This window comes from Carassius auratus, chromosome 44, assembly GCF_003368295.1.
Source record: "Carassius auratus strain Wakin chromosome 44, ASM336829v1, whole genome shotgun sequence".
Lineage (NCBI taxonomy): Eukaryota > Metazoa > Chordata > Actinopteri > Cypriniformes > Cyprinidae > Carassius > Carassius auratus.
Window position 1 is genome coordinate 194454 of NC_039286.1, and position 25045 is coordinate 219498.

General features: G+C 36.0%; 1 protein-coding gene across 6 annotated transcripts in view; it reads right to left on the bottom strand.

Annotated features, from left to right (window-relative positions):
• The window catches only part of LOC113062035 (adhesion G protein-coupled receptor B2), a 273272-nt gene that overhangs the window by 40388 nt on the left and 207839 nt on the right, over positions 1–25045 (bottom strand). For all 6 annotated transcript variants that reach the window (XM_026231541.1, XM_026231540.1, XM_026231542.1 and 3 more), the window contains exon 16: positions 11208–11337. In XM_026231541.1, the coding sequence (XP_026087326.1) occupies positions 11208–11337 (130 nt within the window). The remainder of the gene's footprint in view (positions 1–11207; positions 11338–25045) is intronic.

Here is a 25045-nt window from a genome sequence, read left to right on the forward strand (position 1 = left end):
GATTTTTGAAGCTCTCGATGGCATCGGTGTGAATGCATGGTAACTGTATTTCAATATTTTCACATTGTGCTTTTTTCTGTGCTTTTTTTATTTTCATATACTGTACTCATATATATATATATATATATATATATATATATATATATATATATATATATATATATATATATATATATATATATATACATATATATATATATATATATATATATATTTTTTTTTTTATTATGTCATTCCCAAGGATTCATGCACTGATAAAACATTATTCAGTTTCAAAGTAAATTACTACGGAAAAGAATAAATAAATAAATCTGTTCTATTTATCAAATTAATGTAAAATGCTGCAAAAACAAATGTTTTCTCAATGAGATATGTTTCTTGAGCATCAACTCATCAGCAAATTAGGATGATTTCTGAAGGATCATGCGACACTGAAGACTGGAGTAATGGGTGATGGCAAATTCAGCCTTTAGTTTTTACTGGCTTTACTGACTTTGATCTAATACAGTATTGTTCAAAATAATAGCAGTACAATGTGACTAACCAGAATAATCAAGGTTTTTAGTATATTTTTTATTGCTACGTGGCAAACAAGTTACCAGTAGGTTCAGTAGATTGTCAGAAAACAAACAAGACCCAGCATTCATGATATGCACGCTCTTAAGGCTGTGCAATTGGGCAATTAGTTGAAAGGGGGGGTGTTCAAAAAAATAGCAGTGTCTACCTTTGACTGTACAAACTCAAAACTATTTTGTACAAACATTTTTTTTTTTCTGGGATTTAGCAATCCTGTGAATCACTAAACTAATATTTAGTTGTATGACCACAGTTTTTTAAAACTGCTTGACATCTGTGTGGCATGGAGTCAACCAACTTGTGGCACCTCTCAGCTGTTATTCCACTCCATGATTCTTTAACAACATTCCACAATTCATTCACATTTCTTGGTTTTGCTTCAGAAACAGCATTTTTGATATCACCCCACAAGTTCTCAATTGGATTAAGGTCTGGAGATTGGGCTGGCCACTCCATAACATTAATTTTGTTGGTTTGGAACCAAGACTTTGCCCGTTTACTAGTGTGTTTTGGGTCATTGTCTTGTTGAAACATGACCTCTTCAAGTATTTTAACATATGCAAACTGATCCATGATCCCTGGTATGCGATAAATAGGCCCAACACCATAGTAGGAGAAACATGCCCATATCATGATGCTTGCACCTCCATGCTTCACTGTCTTCACTGTGTACTGTGGCTTGAATTCAGAGTTTGGGGGTCGTCTCACAAACTGCCTGTGGCCCTTGGACCCAAAAAGAACAATTTTACTCTCATCAGTCCACAAAATGTTCCTCCATTTCTCTTTAGGCCAGTTGATGTGTTCTTTGGCAAATTGTAACCTCTTCTGCACATGCCTTTTTTTTAACAGAGGGACTTTGCGGGGGATTCTTGAAAATAGATTAGCTTCACACAGACATCTTCTAACTGTCACAGTACTTACAGGTAACTCCAGACTGTCTTTGATCATCCTGGAGGTGATCATTGGCTGAGCCTTTGCCATTCTGGTTATTATTCTATCCATTTTGATGGTTGTCTTCCGTTTTCTTCCACGTCTCTCTGGTTTTGCTCTCCATTTTAAGGCATTGGAGATCATTTTAGCTGAACAGCCTATCATTTTTTGCACCTCTTTATAGGTTTTCCCCTCTCTAATCAACTTTTTAATCAAAGTACGCTGTTCTTCTGAACAATGTCTTGAACGACCCATTTTACTCAGCTTTCAAATGCATGTTCAACAAGTGTTGGCTTCATCCTTAAATAGGGGCCACCTGATTCACACCTGTTTCTTCACAAAATTGATGACCTCATAATGCCACACTGCTATTTTTTTTAACACACCCCTTTCAACTAATTCAACTAATTGCCCAATTGCACAGCCTTAAGAGCGTGCATATCATGAATGCTGGGTCTCATTTGTTTTCTGAGAATCTACTGAACCTACTGGTAACTTGTTTGCCACGTAGCAATAAAAAAAAATATACGAAAAACCTTGATTATTCTGGTTAGTCACATTGTACTGCTATTATTTTGAACAATACTGTAAATACAGCCTTTGTGAGCATGAGACTTTTTTCAAAACCAATTGAAGGAACACTTTATTTTGATGGCCCACCAATCCACATTCTACTGACTGTAAGTAGCTATAATGTCAACTGATTTTTAGTAATCCTAATCTAATATAATAATCTAATTATAGAGTTAGTCAAAATTATATTCAAGACACTGACGCTTGCATATAAAACAGCCACATGCTCAGCACCCTCCTACTTCCACTCACTCTTACAAATCTACATCCCCTCCAGAAGCCTGTGATCTGCTTGTGAGCGACGCCTTGTGGTACCATCACAGAGAGGCACAAAACCACTTTCCAGAACATTTTCATTCACCGTTCCTGGCTTGTGGAATGATCTTTCCACTCCCATACGGAAGGCTGTATCCCTAACAATTTTCAAGTGACAGCTTAATGCTCATCTCTTTTGTCAGCATTTGACTGCATCCTAAAATAGTAAATAAATAAATATATAAATAAAAAACTACAAAAAAACAAAAACAAATGTGCTTTCTTTTTGTCTAGTACCTGTACTAATCTGAACAATGTCTGAAACTTTGCATTACGAGCACTTCCTGTGATGAATCGCTTTGCTGTATTACTCAATTATAAGTCTCTTTGGATAAAAATGTCTGCTATTTGAATAAATGTAAATGTAATATGCTTCCATTGTGGGACACTTTGTTCATCACACTGTGAGTGATCTAGTTTTATCACATGATAACATACCACATGTAAATATATAGTAATACTTTATTTCAATCAGATCATTTACAAAAGGCACTAAATTTCATACTAATGCTTTTCCATTAAACTGACTCACAAATAATTCAGAACCCTTCTTCCATATGAGCCACATACACATCTTTTTAACTCTAAACTGGACCTAATTGACTCTCAAACTCTCACTTTCAATCTGACTCCATCATTCTGGTGATATGGGGTGATATTTAATCGCAAATGTCACCCAATGAGGGCCTATATGATAATTTACCACGTCCACAGAGAACTTGCATCCATACCATAAGACTTGTTCTTTAAAAGCATTTTCATCCCAGGCACTTTAACCTACTTATCCAGCCTCACACACTGCACAGCCACCATTTATCCCTGATCTCTCCTCTTCCCGTTCCTTCTCGCTCTGTAATAACTCATTATGACAATAGGAAATGCACTTAGCGGAACAAGGGAGCGAGGACAAGGGAAAACAAGAAAAACCTAACACAAACTTAGTCAGACTTGGCATTAATCTAACAGTTGAAACTCTCCTAGGTGTAACATTCCCTCATCTAAGCCCTGAAACCTTCGAGACCAAGCCTCGATCTGCTGTTTGGATGCACGCCACAGCGCTCCACCTGATTCACCCAGTCTCTACCCACATCAGGAGACATGACTGTAATTTTAGCATTTGCCAACGCTATCAAGTTCCCTGGACTCTTGTTATCTTTGAAGTTGGGAGAGAATCGCAGAGTGGCGGGACTGTTTGTCAGGGAGGCGATGGGCGCATAAAGCCCAAAACAGGGCGCTGATCAATCATCAGGCTCCAAACCTACCAGGGGCTTCCCAAAACAGGATGACCCAAGAGCTTGCTTGTGTGTCGCTAATGTCAACAAGCATTTGGAACAGCATTATATGAAAATTTGCTGTAGAACAAACCGGTTTAAATCCTGTAATTGGGAATTAAATGAACATGCAAGAAGGGACAGCTCTCCTTACAAAAATGAGCTGGGATGTTTATCACCCAGGAGAACAGCTATGCTATGTGAGAAATTGCATCACCACAGAAGGGACTTACACTAGGGGTATTACACATGTGTTAATGAGAAACATGCAAACAGTGTCTAGCATTTCACTGCGAGGGACTGCACGCTTATTAGCATTTACCTATTTGGTGCTGGCAAACTCCCCATGTTTCATTTCATTCTTCTCTTTGGTATCTAATGGTTAAAATGTTTAAAATATCCCACAATTAATTAAAAAGAAAAGAAAAAAAAAAAAGAAAGAAAAACTGCTGTTTAAAATATTAATAAAAACAAACAATTATATTATTAGTATTACTAATAATATATTAATAATACTAACATAGGACTGCATCGGTGACGTCTTTGCCGTGTGAAGGAGAAAGAAAACCAAATTACTTTTTTAGTATGCAACTAAATGCAGAATAGAAGACCAATTAAAATGCTAAATGCAAATGCAATCTGGTTTGAATGGTGAACATTCTAATAATATATGTCAAAAGGAAATTTCACATTTTAATTTTTGATTTTTTAAAGTTTGTAAAAAACAAAAATAGTTAGCACACTTAAGGCTGAAGTTGTCTGCAAAAGATAGTTGGAATAGAGTGTGTGTGTAAAACAGTGTGAGCTGAATTAATTGCATCAAATTGAAGAGAGGAAAAAACAATGTTTGAGAAACATCAAAACAGTTCTGCCTTGAAAACACTGTAAAAGCTGTTTCAACAGACTTTGCTGCTTCAGAGTGATGTTAACTGACCTTTAGAGCTGTTTAAAAAAAAAAAAAAAAAAAGGAATTGTACAGAAAAAAGGACATTAATTTTTGCAATTCAAATATCTCTGCATCCATTATCTCAAACTACTTGAAAAAGAATGAAACACAGATAGGGTGAGATATGTAAGACCCTATGAGAACTATACATCTAGAACTACTGAACAGCCTTAGAAATCCCAATGTCTTACAGGGCAGTTAAAGTTACACTCTGTGGAAGAGATATCCTGCAGACATAATGTTTATCTCCATAAAACAGGTATTTATCTGTGCTTCTGTTTGTCTGTATACAGGAGTAGCAAGATTGGTCAACAAGCCTGAGGCAAATTGCAACACTAGATTCCCTGATACCGAGAGAAAGACCTCTGTCCTTCATCCAACCAGACAGCAAGCATGTTAGTATGCAGGGCAGGTAGGCCTACATGTTTAAAATGGGCGCATGCGTGTGTCTGTGCTAAAGGGGGTAATCACACCGGATCTTAGAGTGCTCTGTCATGTGTGTCTTTGTCTGTGCTTGAGTGCCTCTAGTTTAATCCTGTGTGACGATGAATCAGAAGCATGGGAAAACTGACAGGTGACAAATTGTTATGGCCTAAAGAAGCCACTATATTCTCTATGCCAACAACTCCCATCATCCATCACTGAGTAACTGATCAGCACAGAGTTATGCATACTATGAGGCAAGCATGATAACCATATACTGTAAGAAAAGAAGCACTGGCTTAAATAAAAGCTCTGTTTTAAATAAAACAGACCTCTAACCTTAGTAAAGTGTGTTTTGTGTGTTTTGCTCTTTGGAGAAGACAGCAGGGGATAAACAGGATCAGTGGGTGATAGCAGCTATACTAAGGATCGCCTGTAATGAAAACTTATGCCACTTTCCACCCTTACTCTCTTCTCGATTAAACATGAAGGTTTAATCCATCTGTCTCTCTGTTATTTGCTATTAAACATTGTATCTTTCCCTCTTCCTATTGAGGACAGGGGCTAGAGCTGTCACATTATCTTAACTATGTCTGGGTATGATACCCACTAAACTATCCCCCCCAAAAAATTATCACACACAAATCGAAGCAAATTAGAATGCTTCATAAAGACCAGTAAAAATAAATAAATAAAATAAAATAAATAAAAATATATTTTTTTGAGATTTGTCTTTTCTGAAAAGTATGTTCATTTACTGTACATGTACTCAATACTTGGTAGTGGCTCCCTTTGCTTTAATTACTGCCTAAATTTGGCGTTGCATGGAGGTGATCAGTTTGTGGCACTGCTGAGGTTGTATGGAAGCCCAGGTTTCTTTAACAGTGGCCTTTAGCTCATCTGCATTTTTGGTCTATTGTTTCTCATTTTCCTCTCGACAATACCCCATTCTCTATGGGGTTCAGGCCTGGTAAGTTTGCTGGCCAGTCAAGCAACTTGGGTTATGAGCTTCTCCACCCTTCCTCCAGACTCTAGGACCTTGGTTTCCAAAAGAATTAGAAAACTTGCTCTCATCTTAAAAGAGGTCTTTGGACCAATGGCAACAGTCTATTACTTCTCCTTAGCCCAGGTAAGATGCCTCTGACATTGTCTGTTGTTCAGGAGTGGCATAACAATAGGAATATGACAACTTTAGCCAAATTCCTTGACACGTCTGTGAGTGGTGGCTCTTGATGCCTTGACCCCAGCCTCAGTGCATTCCTTGTGAAGTTCACTTAAATTCTTGAATTGATTTTGCTTGACAATCCTCATAAGGCTGCAGTTCTCTCGGTTGGTTGTGCATCCTTTTCTTCCACACTTTTTCTTTCCACTCAACTTTCTGATAACATGCTTGGATACAGCACTCTGTGAACAACCAGCTTCTTTGGAAATGAATGTTTGTGGCTTACCCTCCTTGTGAAGTGTGTCAATGATTGTCTTCTGGACAACTGTCAGATCAGCAGTCTTCCCCATGATTCTGTAGAATATTGAACTATACTAAGAGACCATTTTGAAGGCTCAGGAAACTTTTGCAGGTGTCTTGTTGATAAGCGGATTGGCATGTCACCATATTCATTTTTTATTTATTTTTTGGTTGGGTTTTGTTAAATGTGAGCCAAAATCATCACAATTAAAAGAACCAAATACTTAAGCTACTTCAGTCTGTGTGCATTTAATTTATTTAATAGATGAGTTTCACAATTTGAAATGAATTACTGAAATGAACTTTTCCCACGACATTCTAATATATTGAGATGCACCTGTATATGGCTGATTTTAAAAATTTTCTTAATATGGTCTCTCAAACTACACAAAAGTAGCTCTCTTTACTTGAAGTGGAAAAGATACTTGATTAACAATATAATCTGTACTTAGCATGGTGTTATAATGACAATGTGCAAATGTAAAACAAGCACATACATACATACTGGCCTTAAATTTGATTTTCTAGTAACACATTTTAGTGTGTTAGTAACAACAATAAAAAAAAAAAAAAAAAAAAAAACTCCCTCAAAGTATTTGCAAAGCACTCTGGCATTGTGAGAGGATCTGTGTTATGCCAAATAAGGGTTTCTGAGGGTTTTCCTCCAAACAGAGGTGTTTTAGAAGCAATCACAATTTTGAAAACTGCACTTTGAAACATTTTTTGCATTTGAAGTTCCTGTATAAGGCCTAAAAATGGTGCCTATATAGGCAGCAAACTAGATTTTGGAACACAGATTGTATCCGTTTTTTTTTTTTTTTTTTTTTTTTTCTTGACAGTGCTAAGTTGCATGAGAACATTCAGATCGCTGATGGAGATGTGATGACCCATGCAGAGCCAGTCTAATGGGTGGAGACTGTTTGCTAATAGTCTTTACTCAGCACTTCCAAATGTCACCAGGCACTCTCGAAAAAGCCAATAGCCAGACACTGACGTCATAATGAGGGACAATAATTGATAAATGTCGATTGGAAACACTGACTTACAGCTTTAGGTCTAGGTGACAGATATGAGCCGTCAGTTATAATTTTACCCCTGCTTGTCACTTTTCTACTCTATAAGGAAGCAACATGTTCAGAAATGGCACAGCATATTTTAAGAACAGTGACATGCAAAATGTATGTCATATAAAAAAAAAAATATATATATATATATAATAATACAGGTTTAGGACAACAGAGATGTTCAATTTAGTTGTAACTGCCAATATAACTTCAGTTGGTTTACCAGTGGAGTAACTGCAGAGCCGCTTTGCCCTTTGCAGGTGCACAGTCTCTACAATGACTGGATTGTACGTCAGTTCAGGTCTGGAAAGTTCAAATTGTGAAACTCATCTATTAAATAAATTAAATGCACACAGACTGAAGTAGCTTAAGTATTTGGTTCTTTTAATTGTGAAATTTTAATTTACAATTTTTTTGTCCTATTTATATACTTTATAATAAAATGTATTCCTGTGACGGCAAAGCTGAATTTTCAGCAACCATTAAGTAATCTTTAGGGTTACATTACTCTTCTAAAATCATTCTAAAATGCCGATTTGCTGTTTAAGAAATGTTTACTTATTTTTATCAAAACGGTTGTGCTGCTTAGTATTTTAGTGGAAAGTGTTTTTTTTTTTTTTTTTTCAGGATTCCTAAATGCCTTTATAAAAGTAAATGACTTCACTGTCACTTTTGATCAAAAGCTCTTTATAATGGTATATTTTTATATCATCTAAATAATACATTTTATTTAGAATGCACTTTGTCTCATAAACAAAGCAGTAGACTTTGAATAGACACACTTTAGTAGTCTTCCATTATGAGTGAATTAGTAAACATGAGTTCTGATTTTAAAATATTGTCTCGTCCTCTTTTCTTCTTTTTTATTTTAGTATTCCTTTTAGCTCTGCAGTTTTTAGATCTGGCATTGGATCCACCTTGCCTCCATGTACCCATAGCTCAGTGCCCTGACTGTGCAGTACTCTGCCTGATGGGCAGTGCTATTCTCGCTCTCTCTCTCTCTCTTTCTCTGCATGTGTGTGTCTGCCCGGCATGCTGTCTTTAGCTGGTGTCAGTGGTGGTGGCAGCCAGCAGCGTTTGGTCTAGCTCCTCTGTGACTGTGACTAGCCTCTGGCTCTACTCTCCGCCCCACTTTGCTCATTCCTTAGGGCTATTCTCCATCTCCCAGCATCCTCTTTGCTTGCCATGAATAACTATCACTGTAATGTGGGTGCTTTCAGATGAAAAACACTCAGCTAAACTAAACTGGGTTAGTATCCTTTCATTGGTGACGCAGTAGAGACAAGGGGAGGAAGTAAGAGAGGAAACAATCAAAAGGGACAGAGATACATATGTAGATATAGAAATATAGATAAAAATAGAGAGAGACAGAGAGAGAGAGAGAGATAGAGAGATGTACAGGACAGTCTTGGAACAGTGAGGTCTGAGCAGCTCTCACTTCCATTAAGTGAAAAGAAGGCAGAGGGTCAATATAACAAGCGCCATCACGAGCCATTAACCTGGATAGCTAAAAGCCACGTCACAGATACAGTGCTTAGTGTCTAGTGCTCTCAGAGTCAACGAATATCTACTCACTAGGGACTCAAAACATTAGCTTGTACTAAAATAAATAAGATAAACAAAAGCTAAAGAGGTTTAGCCATTTACCACTATTCATGTTTAGGAACATGTCAATGGAATAGCTACGAACCCAATTCCAAAAAAAGTTGGGACACTGTACAAATTGTGAATAAAAACAGAATGCAATGATGTGGAAGTTTCAAATGTCAATATTTTATTCAGAATACATCATAGATGACATATATCAAATGTTTTAACTGAGAAAATGTATAATTTTAAGGAAAAATAAGTTGATTTTAAATTTCATGGCATCAACACATCTCAAAAAAGTTGGGATAAGGCCATGTTTACCACTGTGTCGCATCCCTTCTTCTTTTTATAACAGTCTGCAAACGTCTGGGGACCGAGGAGACAAATTGCTCAATGTTGTCCCATTCTTGTCTAATACAGGCTTCTAGTTGTTCAACTGTCTTAGGTCTTCTTTGTTGCATCGTCTTCTTTATGATGCACCAAATGTTTTCTATGGGTGAAAGATCTGGACTGCAGGCTGGCCATTTCAGTACCCAGATCCTTCTTCTAGGCAGCCATGATGTTGTAGTCAATGCAGTATGTGGTCTGACATTGTCATGTTGGAAAATGCAAGGTCTTCCCTGAAAGAGACGACGCCTGGTGGGAGCATATGTTGTTCTAGAACTTGGATATACCTTTCAGCATCATGTCACATGATCCTTCAAAAATAATTCTAACAGGCTGATTAGAATCAGTAGGCAGCGGCATATCACTGATTTGATCACGGAATCCTTCATTCAATTGATTCGTTCGAATGGCTGATACATTCAGGGATGAAGCAAGTCTTTACGAATAGGTAATTTAATCAATGACTCACTAGATTAATTTTAAAACGCTGTTTTGTTTGTTTGGAGATGTGCAGCAGCTCAGCGGTGACTTTGTTTGAAACTATTTTAGTTGCAAAAATTGAGAGAAATTTGGCCAATAGTGTTGCAGTCAGACAACGTAAGTCGTTTAATATTAACTTCTTGTTCATTGAAATGTTGAATGTATATTAAAGCAAATAAATAATTAAATATAAAGTGCTGGAGCAAGGAGACACATTGAAGGAGATTTCAATAATAACTGAACTTTGATGAACATTAAATCAATATCACATTTGCAAACTCCCTTAATAATCAAAAGCTGTCACAAAGATTCATTACAATCAATCATACCAACTACCCTGCACAATAAAATTCTCATTTACATTGTGTCCATACATTGTTATAATCAGATGATTTGTGATGTTGGATAACTCGGCACTGAACAAAACTCCGGTGTTTTAAGCAGTGAGTGAACATTGCGTTTAAGGAATCAACAAATATGCCTGTGGGACATTACTTTATGTTTTGAAAAAAAAAAAAAAAAAACAGTTTAAGTAGAAAATGCTGACGCTCCCCGGAGCTGATTGGTTCAGTCGCATTATTATTTACTGTTTTTCAGTCACAAATGAATTTTTTAAACAGAGATGTATTTTGTTATCATCATTTCCCCTAACACCTCACACTCTGATAACCACTACTTTATTGAGAATAATATTCCCAACCAAAGAAAAACAACAACACTGCTGTGCATCAGTGCTTTCAATCTATACCTGGGAAAAATCCCAAGATAGACAAACCTTGACGCATTATGCATACCATAATATATTAAACACCTGGTCCACCATCTGCTTTTATACAAAACCCTCACACTATGGAGGCAAGATCACATGGAATATCACAGCAATGGACCAGATGGTCACAATGGTATGCCCCTACCGTTAAGAAATCTTAACAACAAGATAATTACCAAAGAACACATAGTTTTTGATCATTCTTTAGATGTAGTATCTAGCATATGTGGAACAGACAGGATACTGACCTTCTAGAAAGCAACCAAGCACTTTAAACAATGTTTGATAACAATATTATCAATGGATGGCAGCATATGTTATACGTAAGACAAATTTCGCCAAGGTCTAGGTCAGCTAGGCCCTGTACCAATCAGACACTGAGAGGTGAAGGGTGGTGTGGAAAGGTAAAGATAGCACTCACCGGTTCTTTAGCTTTCTGCGCTAACACTGCAAAGGTGGACAGCTTGCTGCACAGACATTTGGTCTGGGAGACTGCCGGCGATGGGAGCGTTTGGCAGCTCTCAGCGTCCCAGTTTTCTTCGCCAGCCTCTCTGTTGATAGGATATAGTGACAACACACACAAACAGAAAAAAAAGAAAAGAAGAATGAATTAATTAGATCATTCCATGAGAGAGAGAGACTGTTGTGTGTTGTATAGCGCCATGAAAACTAGTTGATGACAACCCTACTCCAAATGCTCTCAGCCACAATGGCCCTCAAGTCCACTGGCCTTGCTTTTATAATGGGCCTTCCTCCCTATTCATCTAGCCTTTCAGCAAATATCTGCTTGTCATAAACACTTTCAGGATCTCATCGATGCCATAACTACCACCTTTCATCATCCTCTTACTCAAAGTTTTGATATCTAAACTGTAATTACAGTATAATCATGTGATTGTTAAAGGTCCCATGACATGAACGTTTCACTTTATGAGGTTTTTTAACATTAATATGAGTTCCCTTAGCCTGTCTATGGTCCCCCAGTGGCTAGAAATTTCGATAGGTGTAAACCAAGCCCTGCTCTGCCTTTGAGAAAATGAGAGCTCAAACGGGCCAATCTGGAATCTTCCCCCATATGACCTCATACAGGGAAAGGTGCCCACCCAGAGAACTTGGAGGTCTGTAGCTAATTATTCAAGTTCACACAGACTTTATTTCTAAATTGTTTAATACTGTTCATGCATCAGTGAATCAAGCCATTGACTAAACGATCAACTTCACATAGTTTCTCTTAGTAGCATAGCATGAAACAAATATGTTTTTTTAAATTGTGATTTAACTACAGAGAGTGATCAAAGAATGCTCCCTTTATATTGTTCGGAGCTGTCAATCACACATCGCGAGTATATCTGCACACTTGCCCAAACTGCCGTTTTAATGAATGCACTGTTATGCAACACAACAAAGCTCTTGCTGTATTCATGTTGATATTGTGTTTGCTGTTAGTTGTGGTGAATGCATTTTGTGAGAGAAAATGCGTTGCAATGACTAGATAACTGCATTCAAATGATTTTAGACAGAGGGCTAAAATCAGGATATAAAAACAACTTTTATTTCTAAATTTTAAATGTAAAAATCATACTAACAATATAAATAGACCTCAGGAAACATTAATATATATATATATATATATATATATATATATATATATATATATATATATATATATATATATATATATATATATATATATATATAAGAAAATCCAAATCATTGGACCTTTAAATCCTACTTTCATTAATCTCCTTAATTCATCTATCAACAATCCTATTTATATTACAGTATGCCTGCATTTACACTACCATCCAAAAGTTTAGGGTCACTAAGATTTTATATATATATTTGTTTTTGTTTTTTTGTTTTTTTCAGGAAGGATGCATTAAATTTGTCAAGAGTGATGGTAAAGACATTAATAATATTAACAAAATATTTATCTTTTATATAAATTATATTCTTTTGAATGGTCTATTCATCAAAGCATCCTTAATTAAATGCAATTAATATCAGCTCAAATGTTTTATTTTTATTTTTTCAGCATTGATAATAATTAGATATGTTTTTTAAATAAAAATTAAAAAATTAACGATTTCTGAAGAATCATCAGACACTGAAGACTAGAGTAATCGCTGCAGAAATTCAACTTTAACAACACTGGAATAAATTAAATTTCAAAGTATATAACAATAGAATAGTCATTTTAAATTGTAATACTATTTTTTTATAATATTACTGTTTATACTGTATTTCTCATCAAATGAATGCAACCTCGGTGAGTATTAGAGACTTGTCCAAAAATGCATAAAACATAATAACCTTACTCACCCAAAATGTGTGAATGGTAGAGTATATATACATACACACACAAACGTATGTGTCATGTTTTTTTTTTTTGTATGCACCTTGATCACAATCCAATCCAAGTTGTCCTAAACATGTAGTTTATATTAAAAGGAACATCTGATGCTCATTTTCCACAAGTTGGTTTGATTCTTTAGCATCTTCATGAAATGTCTGCAACATACTTTGGTTAAAAAATTTGGGGTTAAAAAACTGAAAAAAAAAAAAAAAAACACCTTTTCAAAAACAGGTCTGTCCACCCGTTTCGGTGCATGTCTCTTTAAATGATAATGAGCTACCCAACCCTCTTTTCACCCCGACCCTCTTTTCCATGGGGCGTGTCCACACTAGACTCCAGAATTGCTGCCTTGGACTCTACATATGGCTCAGAGGTGGTCTTTATCAAATAGTTAGCTATCTACATAGAAACTGGCTGGGAGTTCATTGGATGCCGCATTTCAAACTCAGACTGGCAGATACGCCAGAAACCTAACTAAATGCAAAACAAGCTAAAAAAGTGAAATTTTCATTCAGTGTCCCCTATAATATTACAGCCTGTCAAATGTGTGTGCTGTTTAATTTGAGACCAGTTTTCCTTAGTGCATAACCAAAAATTTTTGGTTGTATATCCTGAACTGTAAATTCACACTAGTACCTCTATTTTGAATGGTTCATCCAGACAACAGGTCTTTGTTAACAGTCACAGACTTCATTGAATTAGCACAGATTTGCTACAGCCCCATGAACTGCAGTACAAAGAGACAGTTACAACAGTATTGAAATAGGTTGTATAGTTAAAATCAGAGCCATATATTCTACAATAGACCTCTATTAAACATAGAAGAGGTGGTACAATATTAAAATGCATTTATTTTCATCTTGGTATTTTCATTTTGTGGAATAAAAGAAGCAGGTATATTAAATGAATATCTCAAATTTGAGTCTACTCAAGCAGCAAAAATAGAGATAAAACCCTGTAAAATTAATTTATGTCATGTCACGTCATTTCACATCACGTCACGTCAAATGAAAAGAAGATTTTACAAAGTTATTAGTGTGGTTCAAAATTACTACTTAAACTGCATACAACATTTACATATTTACATACTCTGGGCAAATCATTAATATAAAGTGAAAATAAAATTGGTCCCAAGGTGGAGCCTTGTGGGACCCCCTTGGAGTAAGCATGGTATGAAGACTTTGTACCATCAATACACACACATTGTTTTCAATTTGAAATATAAGATTTTATCCAAAGTGTAGCCTCTTCTGAAAAATCTTTAATTTGGTAGTTTAGATAAAATTACCTGATGGTCAACAGTGTCAAATGCCTTCAATAATTCTCATAAGACAGCACCAAAGGACATACTCTTATCTAACAAGCATTTCACTTTCTTAACAAACAGACAATTAGACAACTAGATGATTCCATTAAATAATTACTGTTTAAAAAAAAATGCATTGGATGTAAAGAAGTAAAACCATTATTTAGATGATTAGTCAGAAACTGTAGCCACCTTCCAAGCTGATGGAACAACTGCTTGCCTAAAGGTCAAATTTACAATATGTGTTATTGGGCCTACTAAGGAATCTTTATTATAATAATAAATAATAATAATAATAATAATTAAAAAACAAAATCAAGCACAGCTTTAGAGCTTTTTAATGCGTCAATAATATTAGCTACTTCTAATTCAGTTACTTCATCTATTTGAAAAATAGGTTGGGCACAATTAATAGGTCTAGAAGTAATATTTTTTTAAGGTAAAAAGCTGGGCTATTTCATCAAATGAATTTATAAAATATGTATGAAAATTAGTTGCTATAGTTAATGGATCTTTTACTAAAACATTAGCTTTTTTTCATCCTCTTTCGATCTCTCAATTAAAAATGGATTTGGTATTTCATAAAGTCTGGATTACTTTATTCCTCATAGAAATATAGACCATAATTCAATAGTTTCTTTTTTTTTTTTTTTTTTTTTTTTTTTAAGGAGCTGATCTCTATCCTCCATCAATTGGCTATATAGCCTAACAAATACCCAGAATTCCATTCACGTGTCTCTTAGCTCATCTTTATTTCTGTTGGTGTCAGAGAGACTTTGAATAGGAGTCACCTCAGATCAGCTGACTCTGAAATGTCAATCTGCAGATCAAGGCTAGAGAAAGATTGCACTTGCATTGCATTAGGTGGGTTTTTATTTATTGAGCACTAGTTGTGGGAGTGTATGTGTAGAAGAAAAGAATGGTGCATGTTTATGAGAGAGAGAGAGATTTTTTGGGGAAAATCTAAGTAGTGTTTGAGTTGTTTACTAAAAGGGCGCAGTTAACAAAAGAAAAGGAAAAACACTGCCCGGGGTTAACAGTGCACAGTAAAAAATTGTGCCATTAAATAACAGTAATTTACTGGCAGCAGGGGTGCCAGTAAAGTTCTGTTAATTTACAGCTCTCAACCATTAATTTATCACTCTTATTTTTTTTTTTTACAGTATTTTACTGTAAATTCTACCATGGAAATTAACTCCACTCCCACTGCTTCAAACAGTTCAAGTTTAAAAACTAGCATTCCTACGATGTTAGTACTATGAACTTATTTCATTTGATTTCACTGAGAAGGAATAGTTCTTAATATAAAGATGCAAACACTTAATGTGCAGTAATAAAGTAACTAAATACATGACTTTTACTCAAATCACTGCAGCTCATTTTCAGCTATAGCACACATGTATGTGCTGAAATACTCAACACAGAGGTCACCACTGTATCAGCGGACCCACATTTACTGTCTTTATATAAAGCAGCAAAATATCAGAATTTGTGGCTCATCATTGACTGAAGCACAGGCTCTACTCTCCAGCACAATGGTGAACAACAAAACTACATTAAACTAACAGATCTCTCTTGTGCAAACACACATTAATACAGTCGAGTTCAGTATTTACTCTCATTATCAGTGTATGACTTTGCGTAATTTTTTTTCTGTGGATGTCCACAAATATTTTAGTTAAATTAACTTTTTTTTTTTTTTTCATTTGGTAAATCTGACGTTTACATTTTACAGTATATTACTGTTTTTCCTTGACTTAACAGCAACAAACTGGAGAAAAACACTGGTTTTGCTGGCAACCATTAACTTACGGCAAGAAACTGTAGAAAAACAGTTATTTACTGGCAGCAGGGGTGCCAGTAAATAACTGTTTTTCTACAGTTTGTTTCCTGTAAATTAATTACAGTTTATTACTGTTAAATTATGTTACATGCTGTTTTTTCTTCATCTTAAATCTTTAACCCTTTAAACCCCACACCAAAATCCTCAGTTTTAAATGAACACTTATAGTGTGTGCACACTACAGAGTGTTTGAGTAACACTAAATTAGTGAAGTTAATGAGATAATTATGTGATTAATTGATGATTGAGTATTAGTGATAAACACCTCCAGAATCACTGAAGGAGAGAGAAACACAAGAACTACAAATTACTTCAACCACAGCCTTAAATGAAATCAACTGAATAAAATAATACATCAAATATCTCAAGATCTGATTAAACAACTACTAAAACAGCTTTACCAGATTCACATTACTAACCAGACTGACTTTATTTCTGTCAGATTTCTACAGAAGATCTTATTGAGAGTTAAATAGGTTAAGGTGTTTTTTTTTTTTTTTTTCACTACCATGATGGAGATTAGTGTTTACTTTAGTTGGGCTCTTGAACGTGACTTTTCAACAAGGTTTTTTTTTACATGCTATAACAATGCGCCTTTGGAAATTGTTATAGCAAAACAAATGTCCACAGAAAAAAAAAAAAAAAAAAAAAAATCTGGTATTGTTGTTTATAGATTGACAAGAACAAACACTTTTATCTGTGAACTAATCCCGTGTCTCTTCTCTTATTGATACTACACCATAAGAAGATACATTGCTGAGCCATAAGTCATGAAAGACTGTTAAGAAATTTTCACTCATAATAAAAAAAAAAAAAAAAAACATTTGCTGTAATTTAGACAGAAAGATCAAGAATCAGCGTATGAATCACAACAATGGTGACAATCCACAAAATAAATAAACAGATCAGTTCTGAACATCACAAAACATGCTTCTAAAACTTAAGACAAATGCAAAATGATAAGCACATAATAATTCAATAAAATAAGTGAACAATTCAGGGGCATAATTTATTCATGCCGCGATGCATGCTGGGAGTCATGGATGAGTTTTATCCTGTGCTGGTACCCAGCATGCATTGCATCATGAGCCTTTTGATTGTCACCATTGTTGAGACTCATATGCTGATTGTTGATTTCTCTCTTTGAGTGTTGTGGGGACTGCTGCCCGAAATATTTTTTTAACTAAAACTGTTGTTAAATCCATAAGTTATGGTTATCACATTACTGTTCAATCTTACAAAACTGAAGAAACAAAAGTAAATTCTGTCATTCACTCACATATGTCAACACCAAACTAACATTTGATTACTATAGCAACACTTTAAGTCAGCCTAGTAGATCATGCCTGACAGAAACAGCCATAATCACTTGACTATCCAAATTAATACTGCTGTAACAAATGTATCATAAAGATACAAATACAGCAAAGAAACACAATTTAAAGTACAAAGACAAGGTTCAGTAGCCCAACTAAAGGAAACACTGATCTCCACAATGGTAACTTCAAACAAAACAGTAACATTATCATCTAAATCTCTGAAATTCTCAGTAAGATCTTTCGATCTCTGATCTCTGATCTGATAGAAATAAAGTCAGTCTGGTTAGTAATGAGTGAAGTTGGTAAAGCTGTTTGTTGATTGTTTAAATCTTCAATTGATTTCATCTAAAGCTGTGGCTGAAGTCATTTGTAGTTCATGTAGTTCAATTCACTTATTAGTTTTCATTCTCTCTGTCAGGTGGACTATATTAGTAAACTCATGTAAGGAATAGTGAATGAGGGTGTAGGGTGTGATTTGAAACACAGCCGCTGAGTGTCGACTTTGAACGTTGTTAATTAGCGATATATAGCAGCAGTCTACCTTCTCGAAAATTATGAATATTACCCAGAATGCACCGTTTTAATGAAAAACAGTATGTTACTGTCAAAATTTGGCCGTTCTTTTTACAGCGATTTCAAAAGAAAAAACAGATTACATAATCGGATTAGATCACGTAATCCAATCTCGGTTTTGATCCGGATCAAACCTTTAGTTTGGGTTTTTTTAGAACTTTTTTGTAGGATTTGGATCACTTTGATCCAAAAAGATCTGGATTAAACTGATCCCATCAGAAGGGTAGATTCAGCGTGGATTTCATGGCAGAAATGTAATGAAAACTTTAAAAATGTATCAAATAATACTATATTTGGATCATGCAGTATCTTAAAAAATATCCTATTTATTCATAAGGTTTAAATTTTATTTGTTCATCCATCAGGCTACAGTGATTAGGTATGCTTTAATGTATTCAGCCTTTCAGTATAGGCCTATCAAAGTAGAAAGAGTTTGGCCTCATAAAATAATCCCCCAAACAGCTGTCAAAATTGACCCAAAACAATACATTTTATTCTGTCACTAATTGATATATATATTCATCACAATTGAAAATATATATATATATTTTTTTTAAAACATCTATACTTGATACTTGTTATAAATATCCTCAATGTACAGTGTTTGTGTTGTAAGTCTCAGATGAGCGGACTGCTGGAAGAGGATGGGGTGGGGTTTTGCTTGTTTTTAGTTTTTTTTTTTAAATGTGTGGGATTTCATTTCAAATAAAAAATAATTTATATTGACCCCAACTGGCTCGCTGCTCTTTACATATCTATAGTTCTACATTGTGATTTCCTATCCTGTTTGAGCACTGGTTATCCAGATTTGGTGATCCTGAAAAGTTCCTATCCGGATGCTTTAAAAAACTGGATCCAAAAGTAAGCTGGATTACGTGATCACGGATCGCAAAAAAAGGATTACTAAATCCGGATCAATTTTATCCGGATTAAACCTTTTGAAAAACCGGGCCCAGGTGCAACCTCCCGGGGATATTAATCAACAGCAGGTGAACAGGAGCAGGTGAGATAAGAGATACAGGGCTTTGTGGAAGATCATCTAAAACATTGTTTGGCAGATCAGAAATCATCCAATTACTGAGCTCTCAGAATGAGACAGGTACGCTGTCCGGACAACATCATTTACAGCCCTTCGGGACATTATCTATCTTTACATAAGATTATACCTGCTGGAAAGATGCTGTGTTTTGAATACTAGAATGGGATCCTGGTGCATTGTTGTCCCTATCTGGCTTCTTAATTTAATTTGAAGTTGCATGTACATAACATACTATATAAATATGTTAACTATTCATTGCCATGGAAAACCATATATTTAAATTACTTAAAAGGTTTGTCTCAAAAATACACACAAATGTCAACAGTAAATCAATAAATATCAGTACACATCATTATATATTTTCAAAATATCTGTTTTAAATAAATGACAGGTATATAGGTCCTCACATGAAATTCCAGATTGCATGAACTCCTATTGAAATGACTGGATGAAAATGTGCCCAAAACGGTGATTTGACAGCACCTTAAGGTTTGTGTCTGCACTAACTGTATATATATTTTTTTTTTCAATAAACCAACACTGAGAATTATTCAGTAAGGTGAGCCAACTTGCCCCCGTCATTCTTATGAACATACCATGGCTTTAGCCTCTGAGATCATGAATGAACCACGGCTTCACAAAAATGATAATGGCAGTACCATGAACCAAATTTCCACAGGGCTAAATCCAGAAAAAACCTTGGCATAAGTCCAACACAATTTAATTCACAATTTAATACCCTCCCAAGCATAACCTCAATAGCCATATGCTAAAATAGCATCAGGAAAACACATGGGCACCCTGTGTACATACCCTCCCTCTTCACAATATTAGCCAGCATGGTAAACAGACTCTGTGAACCTTGAGGTTTTTCTCTCATGCAATTATCAGTGGCTTAGGCATTTTCACTCTTACTCTGCCACTCTGTCATACACACAAAAAATAAATATACATGCTAAAAGCAAATGGCAAACGGTAACATATGGAGAATAAAATGCCAAAGCAGTCATTTTTCACCCTTTGGTATGTGAGTGCCGCTCCATTATTTAATTAGCACATGCTGTGATACGTTTAATGAACCAGCAGCGCATTCCCTTCCTTATCAATGGCCCGGCCCGTGTTTGTGTTTAGGTCTCTGATTAAATGGACAGATCTGCTGTGACGGTAGTCTGGGGGGGGGGATCAGATTACAGAACAGACCAAATTGACTTTGTCGCCTTTTTGTTTTTAATATCCACTACAACATGTGCTGCCCTAAACCATGTGATGAAACATGAGATAAACGTTGGTAAAAGAGATTAAGCTCTGGTGAATTAAAGCAGCCCTTGTATTGACAAAGGGTGGCAGTTAAGTTGGACTCACGTCTACCATGAAGACTGTAAATGTGCCTTAAAAAAAAAAAAAAAAAGAACAACTTGGATTCTGACAGCTAATCCATGTGAGGAACAGTTTTATTTCAGCAATGCAATTAATTCTAATCTGGTTATAGGCATCTGCATTATGAGCTAAATATTCCCTATAGGATTACTGTGAAAAAGTGTTCAGTGAAGAATTATGAAAATGTAATATATATATATATATATATTAGGGGTGTAACGGTTCACAAAATTAACGGTTCGGTTCGATACGATACACTGATGTCACGGTTCGGTTCGGTTCGGTTCGATACGTTTTAGATACAGCAAAATGTAAAAACATCTCAACTTTTCAGAATGCCGCAAGCGCACCGCGGGTCATGTGACAAGAACTAACCAATCAGCTTCATCCTTTCCCGTAACAACGTTGAGAGCTCAGCCAAGATGAAGGATCAGCTGATCATAGTTGTATATGGATTGCAATTTTGAAATAAATTTAGTAGCAGAGCTACTGCAAGCGATTTTTAGAGCTGCAAATCCATTTATCCTTCGCTGAAATTTCCGCGTCTCATGGAGAGAGCACGTCATTGTTGCTTAGCCAAGACAGACGCCTCATGAGCGCTTCTGCCCAAGCGCTTTGGAAAGGAGGAGAAAGACGCGCTTAGCGTTTTCCATGCGTTTTTAGGCACGATATGTGAACGGCCCCTAAGGCGCTCGCTCACTCAGCACGCGCTGAAGGCTCGTTGCAAAATGTCGAATGCCTTTAAAGTCCCCGTGAAACGGAAGTTGCAAACGGCTTTTCTCCAGTGTTGTGACGTATTTCCGAGAGAAACGGAATAATAAATGAGGAAAATAGTGGGCGTGGCTTATTTTCCAACTAGCACCTGATTGGATCTAGATAGGTAGGTGTGTTCACTTGCATGAGACATGGTTCATTTCAACTCACCGTCGTCAAACTTTGTGAGGTACCAACGGTGTACACTGACGGGACAGCATTATCTGTTAATGACAGATATTTCAAGAACCCCATTACGTGTTCTTTCCTAATTTTGGAGTATTCGCGCGTGAAGTGTTTCGAGCACATCCGTGAACACTCTGTTATCCCTCCTTCCTCGAAATGTTATAAAATCGATCCATCTGGACCGTAACGAGGGAATTTTAAGGGAAAAGTGTTCCGTGAGTTCCACAACCAAAAATGCACCTCCTCGCCATCTTTCCCTTCACGCGCTGTCAATGCTCGCAAACACACAGGCAGCCTGTCTGCTGTCAGTTGGAGGGGCGTGGTTACGGATTAAGCAGACGCCCAATTCCTCAAGCCTACGTCATCAGTGAAGGTCCTCCAATGCAGAGGGGAGGGGCATTTTCAGATTTTGATTAAAGATTATGAAGCCAAAAATTTTTTTTGTGTGGATTGACTCGCATGGATGAATTGTTCAGCACAAAACGATCAATTTAGGCGAACAAAGTAAATATAGTCATTTTGATTTCATGTGTACTTTAACAGACCAGAAATATAAGATCCTAAAATAACCAACAGGTCTGGTGTTTGGGTTGGATTCCCTGTAAGCTATAGTTTCTAAATGCTGCAGGGATAGTTTGCTGCGTGCATGTTTCTCCTTTTTTTCGTCTTTTCCCAGATAGTACTGACGCATATATCCCAGATATTCCCGCTGGTGTTTTTTTTTTTTTTTTTTTTTATTCCCGCTGGTGTACCCTGTCATGTTGCAGATGCGACATACCGTTGTTTTTTTATCCACCACTCTCTTGCCATCACCATTATAGCTTAAAGGGAATCCAAAGTGCACCCAAACACCAGACCTGTTGGTTATTGGAGGATCTTCTCATTTCTAGTCTGTTAAACGCATTGGCTATTTTGCAACGAGCCTTCAGCGCGTACTGAGTGAGCGAGCGCCTGCTGAGTAGCCTAACATAAACATATAAGATGGTGTTTTTTTCTTCTTCGGGAGTGTCAGGGGCGTTGCCTGTTACGTTGTTTGGGTTATTGGGCTACCTTGTTGAACGCATATCATTATATTTCTCTCTCTCTCTTTTTTTTTTTTTTTCAAATATAATTAATTACTCCAACGAACCGTTCGGTATACATAATGCGTACCGCGTACCGAACCGAAAGCGTCGTACCGAACGGTTCAATACGAATACGCGTATCGTTACACCCCTAATATATATATATATATATATATACACACACACATAAAATGCTACAAACAGGAAAAACACTGAGGAATAAAAATGAAAAGGTGATCTGAAAGAGAGGAAGCGAGAGAGAGAAAAAAAGACTGAAAATCAGCTCTGGAAGAATAAAAGAAAGGATATTACATGACAAGAGGGATACACTGAATCTGATGTCCTTTTCACTATGCAAAAGAAGAATTTACTGGAACTTCATACATGCAACGCAATTCATAACCAAACTGTTACATTTAGGCAGGGTTTGAATTGAGGAGGGATGCGGGTGGATGGCATCCCCCTTGTTAAAAAAAAAAAAAAAAAAAATTGTAAAACCACCATCCCCTTTAGACGAATAATGCTGTGTATTATGTAAAACTCATAGTGTAAATGAAATACCATATATTACATACGTATAATAATTGTCAGTTTCTTTGTCTGTTTTTGCTCTGCAAATGAAAACAGTTCCAAACAAATACACAACAGCACCAAGTGTTGTTTCCTTTCTGAATGAATCAGCATTTTTTTAATAAAAGTGAATGATTCAATGACTCACTCATAAAGACGGTTCCCTGCACTATTTGGTAAACAGACTCTGAGTTATAAGATTGATTTGTTCAACGATTCGTTCAAAACCACATTCATTCACTCACAAGTCACCTGTCGCCACCAACTACCCAAGTGATCTGCAGAAAGGGTCATTAAAAATCTGTTCTACTAATAAACACACTGACAGTCAGTCTGGAACGTACACCAAAAAGATCTCTTGAAACTTAGTATCAGTCGACCAATAATAATCTATATTTGTAGGTCTTTTGTATGGCATAATGACAAAAACAATGTTTTTTTTTTTTTTTTTTTTTTTTGCCGTAACCTTAAATGGAAATTACCATGAATGGTGCGGAGGAGGGTAAATCTTGGTTTTACAAGTCACAAGGTGTTAATTAAACACCCTATGATAATGCAAACACAAATTGGGGGTGGGAGTGGGGAAGAAATGCCTTCAAAAAACGTTAAAATGCCCTCAGCACCAGGAGCAATTTCTAACTTGTACAGTAGCAGTCCAAAAGAAAAAGGAAAAAAAAAGAAAGAAATAAAACAACATGAACAAGATCTCAATATATTTTTCTTTTTGGAGACTTTGGTTGAAGCCTTCGGCTTTTAAGAATTTTCTCCTGATACTAACAAAGTCATGAAATACTTCCAACATCAAAGTTTCTGGACTATGCTATCCACATTGATTTAACAACTCTATACTTCTACTGCATGTCAAACAAATTCTAACTTGTTTCTAATCTTTCACCTGGACATGATGCCTCAGAACTGATCTATTGCAGAAACTGTAGCATTGACGTAAAAAAAAGTGTTCCCACAAGTATGAAAGATAGATTCCTTGTCATCAGAAGCATAAACTCATAGAAACAAACTCATGCATGGAAAGTGCTTGTAACTGACCTTTCACCTTTGCTTTCTTGACGATAATTGTAAAGCTTCTTTAAAGAGATTAGCCTTCTTCCTGGTGCACTGATGGGAAAGATTCCAGGCAGGTTAGCAATTTGTGTGACTAGCGGCCCTGCACAACTGGTGTTACAGCTTCGTGAATCAACATCCAAGACACAATTATCTGAAGTGATGACCACAGTGGAGTGTCAAGAACATTGTTGCTTTATGACCTGACCAACATCAACATCCAATGGATGAAGAAGTAGCTGACTAAACCAGAGCAAGACCTTCAGATCAGTCATCTAAACCAAGCCCTAGAAACCTCAACAGATCTTACTTTCTTGATGTTTTTGTCCTTTTATATGCCATAGTTTCCAAGAGTTTGAGATCTTGACAATTAAATTTAAATGATCTTCCAAAGATGTTCTTTATATTTAACATACTAATGTATTACTATAATAATGACAGGGAGTATATGAACAACCAAAATGATGGATGATCTTTTCCGCCATCCAATAAAACAAAAACTTTGATATTCAAAAGTGGTCATGATCATCTCTCTAGACTAGTTTTCATAAAATAATAATAATAATAATAATAATAATAATAATAATAATAATAATAATAATAATAATAATAATATGTATGTACTCACCGCAGTGGTTTAGTCTAACTCCACGCAGATGCTCTATGTAAGCAGACAGACGCTTGCTCAGACTCAACCTGCTGGTGTTTCTAGTGACACACTAACCCCGTCCCCTGCCCTGGGAGCCACTCCCCCAACAAACACACTTGACTTCGGACACTTACACACTAAACCACCAGAGGAGGTACAGGG